Source organism: Felis catus, chromosome E1 (assembly GCF_018350175.1).
Source record: "Felis catus isolate Fca126 chromosome E1, F.catus_Fca126_mat1.0, whole genome shotgun sequence".
In the NCBI taxonomy this organism is placed as follows: Eukaryota; Metazoa; Chordata; class Mammalia; order Carnivora; family Felidae; genus Felis; species Felis catus.
Genome location: NC_058381.1, coordinates 42,712,118 through 42,732,902, shown reverse-complemented (window position 1 = coordinate 42,732,902; position 20,785 = coordinate 42,712,118). Strand labels below are relative to the sequence as shown.

General features: G+C 38.2%; 1 protein-coding gene and 1 long non-coding RNA gene across 6 annotated transcripts in view; one reads left to right on the top strand and one right to left on the bottom strand.

Moving 5' to 3' along the window:
• Nucleotides 1-371: 371 nt before the first annotated feature.
• On the bottom strand, nucleotides 372-17,307 carry MEIOC (meiosis specific with coiled-coil domain). Its single transcript, XM_023244517.2, has 8 exons — nucleotides 17,102-17,307; nucleotides 16,390-16,524; nucleotides 12,972-13,129; nucleotides 9,739-9,843; nucleotides 6,718-8,590; nucleotides 6,124-6,258; nucleotides 2,550-2,730; nucleotides 372-2,126 (listed from the first exon to the last, which is right to left on the bottom strand). Exons 1-8 carry the CDS (start codon nucleotides 17,165-17,167, stop codon nucleotides 1,897-1,899), a joined length of 2,883 nt encoding a protein of 960 aa, XP_023100285.2. The 5' UTR covers nucleotides 17,168-17,307; the 3' UTR covers nucleotides 372-1,896.
• A 223-nt stretch (nucleotides 17,308-17,530) lies between these two features.
• LOC111559136 overlaps nucleotides 17,531-20,785 on the top strand; it is a 54,067-nt gene continuing 50,812 nt past the window's right edge. For 2 of the 5 annotated variants that reach the window (XR_006589617.1, XR_006589618.1), the window contains exon 1: nucleotides 17,535-17,890. This is a non-coding gene — a long non-coding RNA (uncharacterized LOC111559136). Of the gene's footprint in view, nucleotides 17,891-20,785 lie in introns of all 5 variants that reach the window. The other 3 variants (XR_006589619.1, XR_006589616.1, XR_006589615.1) reach the window with 3 other exon arrangements.

The window sequence follows — 20,785 nt, the reverse complement described above, 5'->3', positions numbered from 1 at the left end:
GGATAACCAACTAATTTGAGAATTATCTGCAGGGTGATGTGATTAACAAAATTTCAAATAATTTTTGTTTGGTTTTTATGAATAGACTAGTGTTTCATTTCTGACAACGGTCATGTAAAAACTTATCCAGAATTTTTATTTTGGTTTGCCTGGATTAGTATAAAGGCAAAGCAAAAATTTCATCTTTGAAGGAGGGGAGGTTCAATGCAAGGATATCTGAATGGCATTGCTTTGTCTACCAATATTCTTGTTGATGAAATATAAAACTCGGCTCCAGTTCTTATCAGTGAAATGAAATTTGACTGGTTTTATGACCTTTGTGATACTTAAGGTTAGAAACTAACACAGAGATGTAAAAAAATGAAACCAAATATTTTCAACAAAGTAATTTATTAATTTTTTCCTGAGAGACTAAATTCAGTACAGTATTTGTTTTCATAACATCCAACATGTCTTATGTCAAACTTAACCACTTTCCATGCAGTGACTGTGGTGGGGTGATCTATTTTATTTGACTACCCTCAATGTAATTCATTTGGGTAGTTCTAAAGCATATCAGTGATCAAAATGTTTCTCCCTACAGTTACTCCTGCATTCTCAATCAGTTTCTTCCGCACATCATCTAAAGAAAATTTATGTGGTGTGATTACACTCTTTAATACCAGGATTTCTAAAACTAGGAAAAACACCATTTAAAACATCAGTGTTTCCAGTCAAGGATAGTTCAATTAAATTTCATCAGTACATTATATTATAGTTTAACTCATGCTAGAAATGTTAAAACCCAAGATCTTCTGAGTCACATAATACCAACATTTCATATTAATGAATAAATTACTTGGGTTTCATACAAAGATATTAAGTGGTGAGAAACAGAAAAAGCCAAGCTTTCAAGAGCTCTTTTAAAAAAAATACAGAAGCTAACTAATGAACACAACTACACAAAATATACACTAACCAATTGCAAACTAAACTAAAGATTAACCTTAAAAAAGTATATTTTAGAACTTCGTGATACCCTCATAAAATGCTCATAAGGGTATTATTACCTCATAGGGGTATTAAAACAATAGTCATTATTTTAGTTACTGTGCATCAAGTCTAAAAGATCCAGATAAAGGAAATGTTTTGTTTTTGATTGAATTTAAATACTTTAAAACTGGAAATATTTAATAATTGATAGTATAATTAAATTTTAAAGAATATACGCAAATGATTTGAACAGGTTTTATATTCAGTAACTTGCATGGTTTTTACACTGGCACTTTTATCACTAATTTAGGAGAATCAGATGCATTTCCCTCCATATACGCAGGCACTAAGATTTCAAATTTATAAATATGGTAGTATTTTTAAATATTAAATTTTTACATGAATGTTGGGTTCATCCTTGTTTTCCTTGGTTTCCTAGGTATTATCCAGTTTTGTAAGGAAAACACAGTTATATCACAATCAAAACTTGTCTTGGTTACTAGACTGTAGCCATAATTGGGTTACAGTCACTTAGATTCATTATTTGGAATTATACTTACTAAGGCAGAGCTAAATGAAACTTATCTTCTAGAACAATTTCACATTTGCATTTACCTGCACTGCAAATGGGCTTAAGCAATAGTTTAGCTGTTAGGAAATATTTAATTAACTTAAACTTGTTATCTGTGACTACTCAGAACTCCCTAGAGTAGTCAACTTTCTGAGTTCACCTTAAACTATTGTATCTGATCCATTCCAAATAGCAGATTTTTGAATAGAAGTTAAACTTCATTAAGGTACTAACTTTAAATCTGGAAGAAAATTAATGTACTGAAGTTTTCAAGTTTGACAAGTTCATTAAAATTTTTTAGCATGTCTTGATACATTTACTTATCAGCTTTTTACTCTTCTGCTGGCATTTCCTTAATGTTTGTTTGCTTCACCTCTCTGGTTCATTGGATTGCTATTATTTATGTTTTCATGGACTTTATCTTCACAGTTTACTGTATCTTGTAAAGCCTTTTCCACATCTGTTTGGCCAGCTGTACTGGCTGTTTTGGGCAAGGTCATCTGAAGTGCACACCACAGGGTAGTGCGTGCTTTCCGAGTAGCCACACACATCTCTTTAATTGCTGAAGCAAGGGCAAAAACATCTGTAAAGAAAACACTCAGTGTCAGTTCATATTAGATACCTTTTGTGTATCCTTTAACTCTTAAAAAGCCCAATGCTGTACTATTAAATGATCAAACATTATTATTTTCATAAGAGATAGGTGGCTATTGACTGAGTTAACTATTTGACTTAATATCAGAAAGTGTTGATACTGTTTCTGACTTGTGTGACAATGACTATGCTTTGGGGAGAACACAGACTTTGACAGAGTTGTAATTAAATGGGTAAAATTAACCAAACTGACCAAAGTACTTATGGAGTAAATTATGTGGGCATGATTTACCAATTTACCTTTAGCTAAGTGTAAATTTTGGAAATCCAACCTTTAAACTCAGAATCTGATTTTAACAACATTCAAATTATCTCATTGCCTTATCAACAGAATATGCATTAACACTTATACCTCTGTCATCTTGGCATCTAGGAACTCCTTGCCTTTGCCGATTTGAAGCATTAACAATTTCATCCTTTCTACGTGACTGTACAATGTGAATGGACTCCAAGTGTCTATCAAGAGCAGTAGAGATATTGGCATGAAGGGGAGAACTTCGAAGACGTTCCATTTTGCCTAGTAGAGTCACAACCTGAGGGAAACATTTTAAATTTTGATAAGGCATGTAACCACATTGCTCTGTCTTTAAGAACAAATTTTCAATGAAGGAGAACAGAGATGAGAGCAGTAATATTCATCAAATAAATACTTGAATGCCTACTGTGTACTGACACCATGCTGGGGAAAATAAAGATGTTAAGGCAGTCTTTTGTACCTACTTGTTTCGGTAATCAGTTACTGGGAATAAACAGTTAAAAAATCAAACATTTAAACATTTCCATGTTTAGCTGACAGGGTGTGTAAATTTAAGATGTAATATTGTTTTTGGCAAATAAGAGAACAGCCTGCAAATAAAACATTTTTAGGAGGTAGTGTAATCTAAAGGGAAAAACATTGAGCTAAAAAGGGAGAAGTCCTAGACTGATTAATCCTGACCTTGACAAGTCCCTTCTGGGCTTTCAATATTCTCCTTTTGAAAATCAGAAATATTCAGGTCATACTAGTGGTAGTTTTAAGGAATCCCTAATCCAGTATGATCAGTAAGGGGAGTACAATTCATAGTTGCATATACCTATATCTCAAATTCTAAACTTGAAAGGTGTATGGAAAGAGAACTTTTTCAATAATTAGGATTTGAACATCAAATAAATATAGTCATTGCCTTTGGGAACTAAATGATTTAAAATTCACAGAAGACCTTGGTGTTCAGTGACTGGGGAGAGCAGAAAAATATCTCTCAATGAAGAAGCTAATGGCACCTGAATGAATGCCTCTAACCTCACGCTCATTTCAAGTTTCTTTGGAGTAATGCCACTTTGGGTCTATGGAGAAAACATAAGTACACAGTTATTAAATATTTTCCTCCCAATTACAGAACCCACCAGGATCTTTGAGGAGGAAACAAAACAACAAAAGAAAAAAAAGGAAAAATCGCATAGAAAAACTCCAGTGAGCTACTAATTACACATTTTTTTCTAACTATGTATTTTTAAAATAAGAATCATTTAAATAAATGGTAAGTGTAAATAAATTTGCACAGATGATTTTTAATAAAAAAGGTGGTTCTTTTCAGAATTGTATAAAACCTGCAAACCAGAAAATAGTACATGTAAAAATATTTTTGCCCTTTGTGATCATCGGTCTAATGTTGCTAAATATAAAAAAAATTTTTTTTAATGTTTATTTATTTTTGAGAGAGAGAGAGAGAGCATGAGCAGGGGAGGGGAGGGGCAGAGAAAGAGGAAGACCCAGGATCCAAAGCAGGTTCCAAGTTCTGAGCTTTCAGCACAGAGCCCGACACGGGGCTCGAACTCACGGACTATGAGATCATGACCTGAACCAAAGTTGGATGCTTAACCGAATGAGCCATGCAGGTGCCCCTAATGTTGCTAAATATAGATAAATTATTACAACAGCTATAAACATAACCTAAATTAATGTGAAGCATAAGCAAAGCTGAAAAAGTTTATTTAAAGTTTGCAATTCCTTGATTAATTGCCTAGAAATGTGTTGCTGAGAAAAAGGACTTTTAACTTGGAATGGGTTTTTTTTTATTTAAAAAAAATTTTTTTTTTTTTTTAACGTTTATCTATTTTTGAGACAGAGAGAGACAGAGCATGAACAGGGGAGGGGCAGAGAGAGAGGGAGACACAGAATCTGAAACAGGCTCCAGGCTCTGAGCTGTCAGCCCAGAGCCCAACGCAGGGCTCGAACTCACGGACCCTGAGATCATGACCTGAGCTGAAGTCAGACGCTTAACCGACCAAGCCACCCAGGCGCCCCTAACTTGGAATGGTTTTAAGAAAAAGTAATAAAAGATTGAAGTTTTTATTAACATCTGGCTGTAACCCATGTTGGTATCTGACTATAATACTGATAAATCCATTGTAAGAATTTACAAATTTGATAAAAGGATTTCAACCGACCAACTGAAAGCTAGGTAAAAATCACTCTTTTCCATTGAAGTAATTCATATCTATATTTTAAAGACAGCAAAGTAGATGAAACTGATGTTCAATAAAACAGACTCTGCTATGTTGATTTTTCTGGTTCCTAAAATGGCTTTTATTCAATCATAGAAGCAAGCTGTCTTCACTGCGTGCTTTTTCCCAGGAATTTGTTTTTGTTTTTGTTTTTGTTTTTAAGTAATGTCTATGCTCAGTGTGGGGCTCAAACCTATGACTTTCAGATCAAGAGTCAAATGCTCCTCCAACTAAGCCAGCCAGGCGCCCCTCCCAGGAATCTTTTATCATATTTGAAAAACAGTGTAAGTTTTTAAAAGAGGAAGGTCAAAAAAGAAAAACTTTACCCTACTGTATTAAATTCTAGAAAATTCTGAAATTTCAAAGGAGGTAATAGAAATAATCATTTGTTAAATTACAAAATGACCTAACGTCAGGATTCTTTACATTTGAAGTGATATACTACTTTTCTAAAACAAAGCTATTTTATAAATTTATGCATACCTACATTCTTCAGTATTTTTTCAGTTTATCAGTATTTAATACATTGTTGGATACACTTAATGTTTGTTGAATAACTCAAGTGTGCAGGGTTAAGAAAACAGTAATTCCCTGTTAATGTCCCATTTTGTATAATGCAAATACAGCTTGTTCATCTAGCTAGAAAACAAATGGGGTTTTTTTTGGTTTTGTTTTGTTAGAGAAATGGGACTTTATAAATAATATTCAAAATTATTTTTGCTTTAAAATTCTGTTGAGAGTTAGCTGTATTGCTGATATAGATTTCTTAAAGAGAAACCATTTAAATTCCTAAACCTACTTTTTTTTAATGTTCATTTTTTTATTTTGAGAGAGAGAGAGAGAGAGAGAGAGAGAGCAGGGAAAGGGGCAGAGAGAGAATCCCAAGCAGGCTCCATGCTGTCAGTGCAGAGCCTGATGCGTGGCTTGATCCCATGAACTGTGAGATCATGACCTAAGGGGAAATCAAGAGTTGAACCCTTAATCAACTGAGCCACCCAGGTGCATCTACTAAACCTACTTTTAAAAGGACTGAGGGGTGCCTGGGTGGCTCAGTTGGTTAAGCGTCCGACTTCTGCTCAGGTCATGATCTCGCACTCCATGAGTTCGAGCCCCGTGTGGGGCTCTGTGCTGACAGCTCAGAGCCTGGAGCCTGTTTCAGATTCTGTGTCTCCCTCTCTCTCTCTGTCTTTTCCCCATTCATGCTATGTCTCTCTGTCTCAAAAATAAATAAACGTTAAAAAAATTTTTTAAAGGATTGAGGGGGTGCTATTTCTCCTTTCCTATTAATCATAGTTGTAGGACCAAGCATGGAAAAGATAATTATTTCAGAGAATTATGCATAAATGTGATTTAAAAATCATTCAGAACTCTGACTTGCTGAAATGTTTTAAAATTTTATCAAGCAATGAAATAATCCATCATTGGATGTTTTTACAGCTTACTCTGGCTTGTTCTCGAAGTTCGTCCACAATTAAGCGATCAACTCGAGATGGGTTGGAGGTCAGCCTTGGAATTGGAGTGTTGTTAGTACTGGATACTTTTTTTCCTGGGTAATTCTTGGCCAGGGCCAATTCAGTCTGTAAAAAATTATATAATTTTTAGATGCTGAGTTTTCTAAATATGATTCAGTTATGAGTGACATTTCTCATAGGCCTAATAAATAAATCGAAAATGAGTACTTTAAAATTGTTTCAGTATCAAACAGAACAAACGCAAACCACAACACCACTGTATTTTCTATATTTAATGCATATAAAATACCTGCAAGTCTCCCTGCACCTCATGTGGGACTTGAACTTATAAAACTGATATCAAGAGTCACATGCTCTTCCAACAAAGCCAGCCAGGAGCCCCAAAAGTAGTAAACTTTTGGCTCATTAAGGAAAAAGTCTACTTCACAGGCAAAAAAAACCCCCAACTTTATATAAATAATTCAGCTTAGAAATAAGGCCAAGTACTCTTGAACTACACTAACAAAATGAAGATAGGCAGAGAGAACATCCCAAGTTACTCCTAAATGGATAGATTTGTATTACCTTTTTTCTCTCCTTTTCTAATGCTCTCCATTGTTCATAGCACTCTTCTAGTCGAATATGAAGTTCACTGGCTGGTCCACTACGGGTTTTAATTGGTCTTTGAAATCCAAAAGTTGGCACGAAACCAGAAAACGAATTATCACCATACATCATATCATTAAAATAAGGGTACAAATGGCTTAAGTCATCGTAAGAAAACATATCATAAGAATCCAACAGTGGAACAACTGAATGGCCAAATGGGTGAGTGGATCTTAGGGGAAACCCATTTGAACCAACTTGTTGAAAACTCTGATTATGCCTTAAATCTCCCATCATATAATTATTAGAAAAGCATGATGCCTGTGTGCGATTCACACGGCTATTAATATTGTTGTCTCCACTTCCCTGTCTGTGGCTATTAAAATGACCCTGTGACTCCAACAGATCTTGATACGTATTTTGAGTTAAGCCATCTAAGTGCTTTGGACCTTCCTCAGCATCATAATGTCCACTCTGAGACTTAGCTTGAAAATTATGTTTGTTTACATTTTCAATGATCCCATACTGCTGAGTTGCATAGTTATCACAAAATCCATTTGGCTGCTTTATTTTTTTATCAGTAACTGATTCAAAGAGATTTTCTTCTCCAGTCTTTGTCAGTCCTTCCATGTGATTGACAGATTGAATTCTTTCTGCACCATTGTAACTGAAATCAAAACTAGAAAATGCTGAAGGATTTTCTTGGCAATACTTCTGAAATAAACTGCTATTTGGGGTTAAATTTGTGGGTGATAGTTGGGGGAAATCTGAAGAATGGTTAGAACCTTTAGAAGCTACACTTAAGTGACTATTTAATTTCATCAAGTTACCTTGATTTCGATAAGGAATAGGAGTGTTATTTTTTGTTTGGACATTCATCCAAGTTGGTCTGTTTAACCTGATACCTCCTGAAGGTGTTGCTGGGTTTGATAATAAATTCACAGATTTAAAATACTCAGAATTTGAGGTGTCAGGTTTAGTAAATTGTTGTTTTTCTGTGACATTAGCAAAATCATTATTAGCTGGACAACCCGCATGAGGTTTTAGTCCATATTCTGATTTTAAGCCAAAATCAGCAGTGAATGCTGCTTCATTTGCCAACTGTTTTTCTGTCAGATGTGGTGTGGTTTTTGGAAATGTGAAATTCTGCTGGTCAGCTATTGTCTCTTCCATTTTTTTCTGATTTGCTGGTTTAACCTGAAATAACTTTGTGTAGGTGTCTGCTTCTACCGTTGGTGTTTCAGGTGTGCTATTGGCTAATTTTTTACTATCCTGGACATTAAAATTTGAACACTTATTAAGCTTAACCTTATTAGGATGAACATATTCTGGGTATCTACAATAATCTGTGTTTTCACTGTATCTATTAAATTGAGAAAGAAACATCTCTGCCCTTTTTTGCTGTAATGGTGCTTCAAGACCTTTAGCACATATTTTCTCTCTTCCATAAGGGTAAGTATCAATTCCTGATTCTTTCATGATGTCAGACAGACCAGTCTGTGATGTAAAACAGTTTTTGATAAATGGAAAATCTTGGAATGTTGTCTTAGCTGTATCATTTGTCTGGATATTGTAACAATTAGAATGATCACTTCGTGAGGGGTACATCCATTGTTCTTCAAGGTCTAACCCAGTAAATCCATGATAAAGTTCATCTATTTTTTGCTGTGGTGTTAGATTACTATTATGCAGGTATTGCTTTTCCACTGCTGACACAGATTCACCACTATAAAAAGCTTGCTGAGAGATGGCTGTATCTATTGGCCTTTTGGTTTCTGTTAAGAGGTCATGGTGATCTGCAAATCTGCTTGTGTTCACTGGCCAAACTGACTTTAAATTGGAGGAGCAGGTCCTAGAACAAGTAAATATATTTAATTACAACTCAGATTTTATTTTTTTTTAATTTTTTTTTCAACATTTATTTATTTTTGGGACAGAGAGAGACAGAGCATGAATGGGGGAGGGGCAGAGAGAGAGGGAGACACAGAATCGGAAACAGGCTCCAGGCTCTGAGCCATCAGCCCAGAGCCTGACGCGGGGCTCGAACTCACGGACCGCGAGATCCTGACCTGGCTGAAGTCGGACGCTTAACCGACTGCGCCACCCAGGCGCCCCATTCAGATTTTAAATGACTTTATTTTCTCAGTGGAGAAGGTAGAACAGGTTCTCAGAACATTTATGTTGCCTCACTTCCCCATTATCTAATCCTTTCTAACCTTGCCTTATAAATTACCATTACATCCAAATAATTTTCTATCACTTGAAATGTGCCACATACTACATTAATATGCATTTTTATCTTAATATGTCTTCAGTATACTTTCCCAAGAGGCATCAACTGAGGCCTGAGGCTGGGGACTACATGGTCTTGCATGAATTGTTTATCTACAGTAAGCAGAAAACAAAATAAGTTTTTCCTTTAATTAGGTTATTATAGAATACAAAATGTTGTTGACCACATTTTTTTAAATGAAAAAGATGTACTTTGATAAAACTATTACTAAAATTAAAATATTTTAATTAGTTACATGTGTGCTGCATAGTTCCCTACTTATGAAGTACTGCATTTGGGTAATATGGCCTCCATCCCCAAAAAATCAATCAAAGTGTATTTAAAAAATTTTTACCATAAGAACAAAGTCCATATGTATTTCTGCATACCATCAATGATAGTTTTATTCTTTAGGATAGATGTGTAAAAGCTCTTTGGAATTTGTACTCTTTAAGCCAAACTTTAGAACTCAAGGGAAATAGCTCTGAATTATGCAAGAATAACTTTCCAAAGGAAAGTTCTTAATAGCAAATTAAAGTCTGAAACTTCCAATTGTATGGCAAGTACCTCAGCAAAGTCAAGGCTGCTAGAAACAAATATTTGAATTAAGATGTCTATTGTCAGATGATCCCCTATTAAGTAAAAATAAAAGCTAATAAATACAGTAATCTAGTATGTGTGAATTTAAAAGCTTACTATATACCATATAGCTTATATAATATACTAACCCCTCAGCAAAATATGGCTGTGACTTGTCTTGTTCTTCCAAAATGTTAGACACAAGTCCATATAAGTCTGTTTCACTGCCATAGTCATTTCTTTCCGTTTGAATCCTAAAAATAAATGAATATCACATGTAAATTATTTTCCTCATACTGAAATTCAATATATTGATTTCTATTTCCAGACTTCTTATACCATTATTTTTCTACAAAATATCTGGATTGAATTTATCCCATCATTTCAAATAAAGAGGCAACAGAAACTCAAGAATATTTTCCACTTTAGGGGAGCCTAGGTGGCTCAGTCAGTTGAGCGTCTGACTCTTGATTTCTGCTTGGGTTATGATCTTACAGTGGGTTTGGGCCCCGTGTTGGACTATGTGCTGCTGGTATGGAACATGCTTGTGATTCTCTCTCTCTGCACCTCCCACTTTTTTTTTTTAAAGAATATTTTCCACTTCAGCATAGTGCCTATGGTACATGTTTCTCCATTTCAAATCCTATGTCTAGTTTGCAATGTATGCTTAACTCTTGTTTCTCCCAAACACATGCTATTCATTTTAAGTTCCAAGATATAAATCTCTGACTTATGATGTTTTAGACACACTTGGCACCACGGCTGCTTCTAAAAGCATATCTGGTCCCATTATACGTTATTCCGTCAACACTTGCTCAGTTTTTTCATTTGTGATTTGGAAACCATACGAATCTGCTACTCTATTTTTGTGACTCTTTAGACCAAATGTTGGATTTAAAAAGTGAAATGTGATATGGTCATCCTAGATACCACAGCAATATTACAGTTGTCACTTAAATCTAACAGATTTGTTGGCTATCCCTAAATCCTTACTAAAGTAACTGGAGCTCTATGTATCTGAAATCCCACCTTGTGACTAATGCTGTCTAAATAATACAAAATGTAAAAACCACAAGGAGATGGAAAATTAGTGCCTATCTATTAATGTCCTGTCTATTTAATGTCCTATCTATTTCAACTAATCTGTTCCTAGAAGTAATATGTTACTTTAAGTTATAGCTTCTTATTTTCTCGTACTTTATTTCTAACATTTCATAGTGTTAGGACATCTTAGAAATAAAAATACCTTTATATTTGCATAATACTCAAATAGTTCATTGATCTTCATAACATAAGATGGGCAGGTATTAGTAATCATTCAGCTATTGAAGAATGATCATTTGAGATCTTAAGAAACTTGTATTTTACAAGTGTATGTGATTTGTCATACTGTACACCTGCTGAACAAATGGTCTGCCTACAAGTCTAATGCTTTTTCTACTATATCGTGTTGTTTCAAAAAGATTGGATAAGTTTTTTGATATAATAATATATTAGTATATCTCTAAAATAATTCAATGTAATATATACTAAACTACTAATACTTGTTATTGGGAACTGTTAAGGGTTAAGGTGAACTTCCACTTTTTTTTATGATTTATGTAAAGTCTGAATTTTTTCAATGAACATATATCAACTGAAAAAATATTTTTGTAGAATTATATATTATATAGTCTTTCTAATAAGATCACTATTATACAGAACTCACCAAAATTTCCAAAATTTTAACTTTTTTTAAACTAATCTCTATACCCAACATGAGGCTCAAACTCATGACCCCAAGATCAAGAGTCACATGCTCCACTGACTGAGCCACCCAGACACCCCAATTTTTAACATTTTAAAAACATTTTTTATTTAGTAAGATTTTTAAGGAGGGTGCCCGGCAGGCTCAGTTGGTAGAGCATATGACTCTTGATCTCGGGGTCATGAGTTTGAGCCCCACGTTGGGTATAGAGTTTAAAAAGAAGCTTAAAAAAAAAAAAAGAACATATAAGATTTTAAAAATAATTATTGTCCAATTAAACTAAAGCTGTATCAGCCTCTATCAACTGCTCCCTTATACATAATTAAAATAAAGGTAGATGTTACTCCTTTAGACTTCTCTTTCCAACAGGCTCCCATAATATCCTATACTTCTTTTTATTTATTTTTTTTTTAAATTTTTTTTAACGTTTATTTATTTTTGAGACAGAGAGAGACAGAGCATGAACGGGGAGGGTCAGAGAGAGAGGGAGACACAGAATGGGAAGCAGGCTCCAGGCTCTGAGCCATCAGCCCAGAGCCCGACGCGGGGCTCGAACTCACGGACCGTGAGATCGTGACCTGAGCCGAAGTCGGACGCTCAACCGACGGAGCCACCCAGGCGCCCCCCTATACTTCTTTTTAAACCTCACTATACTTGTGCCCAGCAAGTCGTCACTGTCGTCGTCATTATCATCATCATCATCTTTATTGTAAGAGCTATAAAGTTGGAGATAATATTTGCCGTGTTAATTGTAATATCCCTAGTATGAGAGATCTGGCAGAGTTAGGCCTCTAATATTAATGGAATTAAAAAATAGCTAGAGGGGCACCTGGGTGGCTCAGTGGGTTAAACGGCCGACTTTGGCTCAGGTCATGATCTCGCGGTCTGCGGGTTCCAGCCCCGCGTCGGGCTCTGTGCTGACAGCTCAGAGCCTGGAGCCTGTTTCAGATTCTGTGTCTACCTCTCTCTGACCCTCCCCTGTTCATGCTCTGTCTCTCCCTGTCTCAAAAATAAATAAAACATTAAAAAAAATTTTTTTAAATAACTAGAAGGGTCTGGGTGGCACAGTCGGTTGGGCGTCATGCTCTTGATTTCATCTCAGGTTATGATGTTGCAGTTTGTGAGATCAAGGCCCTCACTGGGCTCCATGCTGACAACATGGAGCCTGCTTGGGATTCTCTCTCCCTCTCTCTCTGCCCCTTCCCTGCTCGCTCCTTCTCTCTCTCTCTCTCAAAAATCAATCAATCAATCAATCAATCAATCAATCAATCTTATGTTTGATAAAATCCTGCTTGCTCTACACTTGTGAAGGAAATAATTACTGAAAATTTAGATTAAATTGGATGAAAAATAGATCTAAAAATAACCCATGTATATAAGTCATCTTTAGAAAGAGGAACTTAAGATTTACTCACTAAGGGTTGCCTCTAATGAATAAACAAAAAGTAATGAGCTAAAAATTACAACACAGAACTGCCCAGTGTAGGGTTTCTAAAAGTTTGATAAACATAATATTGTAATGCCATAACATTAAAATGCTGATGTAAGGAATAAAGAGCTAATACAACTGGGTTCCCATGTAATCAAACTTTAAAAGTTTTCATTTAGCCTGAAAAATATAATTTATTAATTTACCTATTCTTTACATTGATCTGAGAATTAGAAGGCTGTTTAGTATCATCTCCATAAGTAGACCATGGTGCATAGAAAAGTGAAGAATCTATAGAACTTGAATATTCTGCTGATGAAGAAAGTGGAGTATAGGTCTGCCTTAGATCAACACTGTCTTCACTCTGAAAATTTAAAGACATGTTTGCACATCAAACACATCAAAATTACACAGAATATTAGTGAAATAATGAGATACGAGAGGAAGTAACACATGCGTAGGAATTGGGAGACTTAAAATCTAGACTAAGCCACTTAGACTTACTTTCCACTAGGGGTTCATGAATGTTTTCTGTAAATGGCCACAATAAATATTTTAGGGTTTGCTGGCTGGTGAGGTCTCTGTCAAAACTTCTCAACTCTGCTGTTCTAGCACCAAAGCAAACCATAGACAATATGTAAAGGGCATAGCTATGTTCCAATAAAATTTTGTTTACAAAATCAGGCACTCAGCAGATTTGATCAGTATTTGTTGCTTATCCCTGGTATGAAATACCCACAATTACTGGACTTATAATTTTTTTTAACAGATGAGTGTTATGTAGACACTAGCAGTGTTATTTTCAAGAAATCATTTACAAAATTCAGTCTTAATGCCCCTAATCTGTGGGGGAAAAAAAGGTGAATGTACATTTATTCATATGGAATTTGCAAAGAAATTCTACATAAAATTATATTCAGTCAACCTTGTGACAAGAGTACTGTGCTATAAAAACAAGGAAACTGAGGCTACAAGTTATTGAGCTGATAGGTGACAAAACTAAACCCAAACTGAAGGCCTTCTTACTCCTACTGTAGGAACTTTTAAAGAATATCTTTTAATTTTCAGCCTAGTTTCTATTTCTAAGAGATATTATAAAAACGATGATATATAAAATTTTATGTCTTCAGAAATTTAAAAGCTATTACTACAATTAGAAGAAAAATATAAGCTCATTTTTCTTTTTCTTCTTTCTTCACTCAGATCGAAGTATCAACACTCACTAGGTGTCATTTTTCTTTTTTTGTGAATGGTTCTATAATTTCAGTAAATAAGATTTTATTCACTTAAAATACTGCCTCTTAGGACATCTGAGTGGCTCAGCTGGTTAAACGTCTGACTCTGGATTTTGGCTCAGGTCATGATCTCACAATTGTGGGATCAAGGCCCATGATGGGCTCTGCCCTGAGCTTGGAGCCTAGTTAAGATTCTCTCTCTTTCCCTCTGCCCCTCTCCCTTGCTCACATGCATGCTCTCTCTCAAAAATAAGCAAATAAACAAATAAAATACTGCCTCTTTTCAAGAGGGATTGATATGCAGTAAAAATAATTTTAAATACTTAAAATAGAATGAATTTAAATAATAAAGATTAAACTTATTTAGATGTATTTTATTCTGAAAATGCTTCTTTAAAGAGGTCTGAAAGTATACATTCACATATTTTAACTCTCCAAATGCAATCCGAGATGTAATAACTATAAATATCTAGACACAGTAGAAATAATATTTTCTTATAAATACAGAGGAAATATAATCCTAGATAAAAATATTTTCTAATTGCTTTTACAAAATTTACATAGAGAAGACATATTAGATCAAAGTATTCTTAAATTTTTGTTCTTCATAGACATAATTGAAATACAACTCTTTAAACACTAAGTTTCTGGGGCACCTGGGTGGCTCAGTTGGTTAAGCGTCTGACTTTGGCTCGGGTCATGATCTCACGGTTAGTGAGTTCGGGCCCCACGTTGGGCTCTGTGCTGACAGCTTGGAGCCTGGAACCTGCTTTGGATTCTGTGTCTCCCTCTCTCTCTCTGCCCCTCCCCTGCTCACGCTGTTGCTGTCTCTCCCTGTCTCTCTCTCTCTCTCTCAAAAATAAACATTAAAAAAAATTTAAACACTATGCCAACAAAATATTTACTATACCAATAAAATATGAAAATTAATATCTTCCAATCACCAATCTTTAAAAATGTCAAATACTTTACAACCATTTGTTTAAATTGCGGTTATGACTGCTATTTGAAAACTACATGTTATAACTGTCTTGTATATACATGTATATACATATAATGCTGACTATTCTGAAACTGGGGAAACTGAGGAACCGAAATAATTTTGCTGTGTCACTAAAAACTACTTTCCAGAATTTCTTAGCTAGCAATAACTTTTGCAAAGGCTTTTATCTTTGGAATCATTCATAATTTTATTCCTTTAGTTCTGAAATTTTTATCATAGACCCACCTTAACTCTCTTTTAGTGTGAAACATCCAAAGTGACATAAGTAATTGTTCATCTTTTTGAGATAGTGACTTAAAAGAAGTATTTTCAGATTATGTAATATCAAAAATATCAAACAAGATACACAGTATTTGAAACTAAATGCATTTTAGGAGTATTCTTTCAAGTTTGTTTTACATTTTAAAGTAAGACTTGAGTATTAGCAATAAATCCGTTTGTAAGATTGATTTCAATTTCATATTCTAGGATAAAACAAACAGCTAAAATAAAACATAATTATATTTTAAATATCTGGGAATTAAATTAAAACATTTATGGGAATGTTTTAAACATTTATGGGAATTAAATTCCCAAATGCTTGGGTTTGGCATAATAATCAGTTTAGATAACTGCAAAATGTATCACTTATATACCCTGAATGTACTTGATTGAAATTAAATTCACGTAAATTCTAGTAGCTGTGAAAACAATATGGAGAGCAGTGGAATGCTGGTCTTGGCAGGAAAAAGACCTAGGGTCCACTTAGGCTTTGTCACTTAAGACATGAATCAAGCTGAGCCTCAGCTTCTCAGTCTGTATAGCAGGTGTAATATTATACAAAGTTGTAGGATTAAATAAAATTATTTATTTTGGGCTATTGTTATAATTCAAAGTATAACAATATCAACACTGATGTCCTGGATAAATAATTTCAAATGAAAATGACTTACACTACCCAAAGGCTGGTTTAATATGATTAGTAAAACTAAATGTTTTAGATGCAGTAAAAGGTAGCATGTAATCCAAGACCCTGTTAAAGCCAGAAAGCGAAGCAGTAAAGAAAAACTTCACCTTCAAATTAACAAAGGTATGTTTGTGCCGACTTGCACTAAATGTTGCAGCAACAACTATTTTACGGTCTTACTAAGTATGGATTTTCTTACATTTCTGAGGACAAAATGAAAACAAGAATAATGTAAGATCTTGTTTTCAAAGCAAAGTATGGAACTGCGCAGACTCTGTACTGAAATTATTACCGGCTTTTAAACAGAAAGAAAGAATGTTCTTGGCTTTCTGGTCCTAAACTTGGGAGCAATTTCAACACCTTATATGAATGGGCTCCGGGAAACGAGTTTGATTTAGGGAAGAAGAAGAAAAAAAAAAATCCTCTAACAAAGGATGGACCTGCGATTTGTAGCAATCATAGAAGGACGTGGAGCCGGTCAGCATCACGCTGTTGAACACGTCCGTTAGCCTACTGCTGGGGTCGGCACCGAGGTTCCAGCAGCGATTCGCGCTTCCACGGAACGCTACCTTGGGCTGCACGAAACGGACAGGGAGCAAGCGGGAGAGGCATCACGCAGTGCAAAGGCAGGACCGAAACGACGGACGGCTGGGGCACCGCCGTTGTTCTCGCCACTCCACTCGGAATCCGCTCTGAGAACACCGATCCCGATCCCGGGGCCGGCGCCTCTGTCCCCGGGCTTCCCTCTCTGCCTTCGGGCCGCCTGCGGGCCGACCGCAAAGGCGCGGTCCCCGACGGCAGTGACAGGCCCACGCCGCCGGCCATTGCCTCAGCGCCGCCGCCGCCCGACGCGGAGGAGATGGCCGTAGCCCCGGCGTCGCGGCCACCGCGGCCCGGCCCCCCGTCCTATCAGCCCGCGTCGCGCCCCCCAACCCGAGCCCGGCCCCGACCGAAGCGCCCCCCGCCCGCACCGGCGCCTCGACCGGACGGGGCGTCCCGTCAGGGATCCTCCCCGACGACCTGCACTCTCCAGCGCGGCCGCGGACTCCTCAGAGAACCGCGTCTGGGAACGCTCCCGCTCTCCGCCTCTCCTCACCGTAGCCATCCTCCAAGCTCGACCGCCCCCGGACCCTGACCGTCCCCACCGTTTACCTCAAGTCCCTCCCTCAGGCCTGGGGGGCTAGAGGGCGGGCAGGTGACTCCGCCTCTCACCTCCATGGAGCCCCCCAGCCCCTCCTGGACTAGGTACAGCTCCTGGGGTACGGGGGTGAGGGGGGGGCGTCGAAGCCCGGCTCCCTCAGCCCGCACCCCGCCGCTGCCGCCGCTGTCGCCGCCGCCCCGGGCGCTGCCTGGAGCCAGTCTGTGGGTGAGGGGACCGGAGTGAGGAGGGAGGGGCGGGGGGAGAGGCCGTTACATTGCCTACCCCTGCTCGAGACCAGGCACGCGACCCTGCACCAGCCCGCCCCGCCCCCCTCCCTCCTAGGAGGCCCGCCCCTCGCTTCGCACCCCCTCATTGGCCCGCTGCCCAGCCAATAGGCAACCGCCTCCAGGGCCTGTTACCCCCTCCGCCCCCCCACCCCAGACAAAGCCTAGAAGGGGCCGTTAACTGACCTCGCTCTCCCGCAGCTTCTGAAGCTTTCCCGCTCAAAGTAAACCTGTTCGGGATTGGCTCTGATTGGCAAGCAACAGCTCTATGATTGGCTAATAGGGCAGCGGAGGGGCGGGGCGTGGAAGATAAGGAAAGAGAGCAGGCCTACCCCGTGGGAGAAGCGGTGGAGGTGGTCGGAAGATTTGAGAAGTCGCTCAGCAACTGGCTGATAATCTAAACCTATCGCTGCGCACCTTGTGCCAACATTTCATTTTTGGCCCTTGGGCCCTTCCCTAACTCCCAGAGTCCTTTGGAACAGCCAAGAGAATAATAGACGTGCCCGTTTACAGAAGGTGAGGAACCCGTATGGAGTTGGGTGTTGTTGGGACACCCCCTTCCCGAGGCCAGAGCTGCCCTCTGTTCTAGGACCCAGGCTACAATCGGGGTGAAGGTGTTTTGGTCTTAACGTAACTCCTGAACATATTTCACTCTGACTTGCGCCAGACAGGCCATTTACGTGGGCAGTCTCATTTGGAGATATGATAGTCTCAGAGAAATGCTAAATGTTGTGTGCATTGAAATATGGAAGATGAGAAACCTAGAGGCTTCGAACACCTTTAAGGTGTTTATATTTAAAATCAAAACCTGAGAAGCGCTCACTAAGGTGAAAGATGTTCTTTTAATTCAGGAACAAACGGAAATAGTACAGGGGGATAAGTTTTATTGGCGCATATTGTCCCAATAGTTATTTTGGATCTCTACCCAGCTTTGATTTAAGAAAGCAGACCAGGAGAGCTGCCTGGGTGTCCGTTGAGAGTCGGACTCCATTTCGGCTCAGGTCATGATCCCAGGGTGGCCCTGGGATCCAGCCCCCAAGAGGGTTCTGTGCTGAGCATGGAGCCTGCTTAAGAATCCCTCTCTCTCTCTGCCCCTCTCCCCCATTTGTGCATTCTCTCTCTCTCTCTCCCTAAAATATAATAAAAATTATATGTATGTGTGTGTGTGTGTATTCTTGTTTTACTTATTTTGAGATAGAGTGTGTGAGTTGGGAGGGGCAGAGAGAGGAGGAGGGAGAGAGAATCCTGCACTATTAGTGCAGAGCTGGATGTGAGGCTTGAGCCCACAAACCGTGACATCATGACTTTTTTTTTTTAACGTTTATTTATTTTTAGAGAGAGACAGAGCATGAACAGGGGAGGGGCAGAGAGAGAGAGAGAGAGAGAGAGAGGGAATCTGAAACAGGCTCCAGGCTCTGAGCTGTCAGCACAGAGCCCGGCGGGGCTCGAACCCACAGACCGCGAGATCATGACCTGGGCCGAAGTCGGACGCTTAACCGACCGAGCCACCCAGGTGCCCCATCGTGACATCATGACTTGAGCTGAAGTCCACCGCTTCATCAACTGAGCCACCTAGGCATCCCAAATAAAAAAAAAAAAAAAAAATACTAAGAAAGAAAGAAAAGCAAGCAAGCTGATCAGGTGAAGTGGCTGTACCAATTAAATTTCTTTCTGTACTTCACCCTTAAAGTGGCTGATGTGCAGCTCATTCTCCCCTTTCATTGACAGCATTCTGTACCCCTCTCCCTCCCCCATTGTACCCAAAAGAATTTTGAACAAGTATGAAATCTCTTATGTATCTTCATTATTGTAGTAATATTGTAGATATACATAAAATTTACCATTGTAATCATTTTTTAGTGGACAATTCAGTGGCATTAAGTACATTCCTAGTGTGCAGCCATCACTGCTATCCATTTCCAGATAATTCTCACTATCTCAAACAAAAACTCTGCACTCGATAAACAATAACTCCCCATTTCCTCTCCCGTCAACCCCTGATAACCTCAATTCTAATTTCTGTCACTTGGATTTTGCCTCTTCTAGGTACCTCACCTAGGTGGAATCATACAATATTTGTCCCTTTGTGACTCTTATTCATTAGCAAATGTCAAGGTTCATCAGTGTTGTTGCATGTGTGAGAACTTCATTCCTTTTTATAGCTGAGTAATATTCCACTGTACATGTATACCACATATTGTTCATCCATTTATCAGTTAATGGATACTTGGGATTTTTCTCTTTTTCACTATTGTGAATAATGCCGCTATGAACATTAGTGTGTAAGTATCTGATTTCTTGTTTTTTTAATTCTTTTGGGTATTGGGGTGCCTGGGTGGCTCAGTCCATTGAGCATGTGACTCTTGATTTCGGCTCAAGTCATGATCCCCAGTTAGTGAGCTCGAGCCCACGTTGGGCTCTGTGCTGACAGCTCAGAGCACGCTTGGGGTCCTCTCTCTCCCTCTCTCTGCCCCTCCGCCACTCATGCTCACTCTCTCTGTCTCTCTCAAAAATAAATAAGTAAACATTAAAAAAAAACCTCAAAGGTTATAGGAAAATTTAACATTCCGTTGAACACAAGTGAATACATTATTAAAAGAACACTTTGGTTATGAAGCAGGGCAAGTATTTAGTATGTAAGTAGTTCTTTATTTCAGCTCTTGTATTTCTTTTTTAGAAGGTCTCATTCTTTCTTAAAAATTTTTTTTCAATGTTTATTTTTGAGAGAGAGAGAGAGACAGGGCATGAGTGGGGGAGGAGCAGAGAGAGAGGGAGACGCAGAATCTGAAACAGGCTCCAGGCTCTGAGCTGTCAGCACAGAGCTCGATAAGGGGCTCGAACTCACCAGCCGTAAGATCATGACCTCAGCCGAATTTGGACACTTAACCGACTAAGCCACACAGGCACCCCTAGAAGGTCTCATTCTTAATGTATGTGTTGGGGGGGATGGATTTCACAATCATACCCAAAGATATATACAAACCTCAGATTAAAATGAGGAGTTAGAAATACCTACATAATTGTTTTATGTATTCTCTGCCTTCACCTGAATTTAGTTTTTTGGGGGAATGGTGACCTTCTTTCTCCATTTATTGAATGTTCCTATATAGGAGCAACCATAAAAGAATTTTATGTCATAAAATTGATTACATTTTTTTAAATTTTTTTTTAACGTTTATTTATTTTTGAGACAAAGAGAGACAGAGCATGAACAGGGGAGGAGCAGAGAGAGAGGGAGACACAGAATCTGAAACAGGCTCCAGGCTCTGAGCTGTCAGCACAGAGCCCAACGCGGGGCTCGAACTCCCAGACCGTGAGATCATGACCTGAGCCGAAGTCGGACGCCCAACCGACCAAGCCACCCAGGCGCCCCAAAATTGATTACATTTTGATAACCTTGGTCCATCTCAG

Bases quoted from the DNA above. Each gene is read 5' to 3' on its own strand.
- MEIOC (XM_023244517.2), bottom strand. From the start codon at position 17,167: ATGGAGGTGAGAGGCGGAGTCACCTGCCCGCCCTCTAGCCCCCCAGGC. The intron at 9,844-12,971 runs GTAAATTAATAA...ATTTATTTTTAG, and splicing joins CAGATCAATGTAAAGAATAG to GATTCAAACGGAAAGAAATG. The intron at 6,259-6,717 runs GTAATACAAATC...AATTTTTTACAG, and splicing joins TAGAAAAGGAGAGAAAAAAG to ACTGAATTGGCCCTGGCCAA.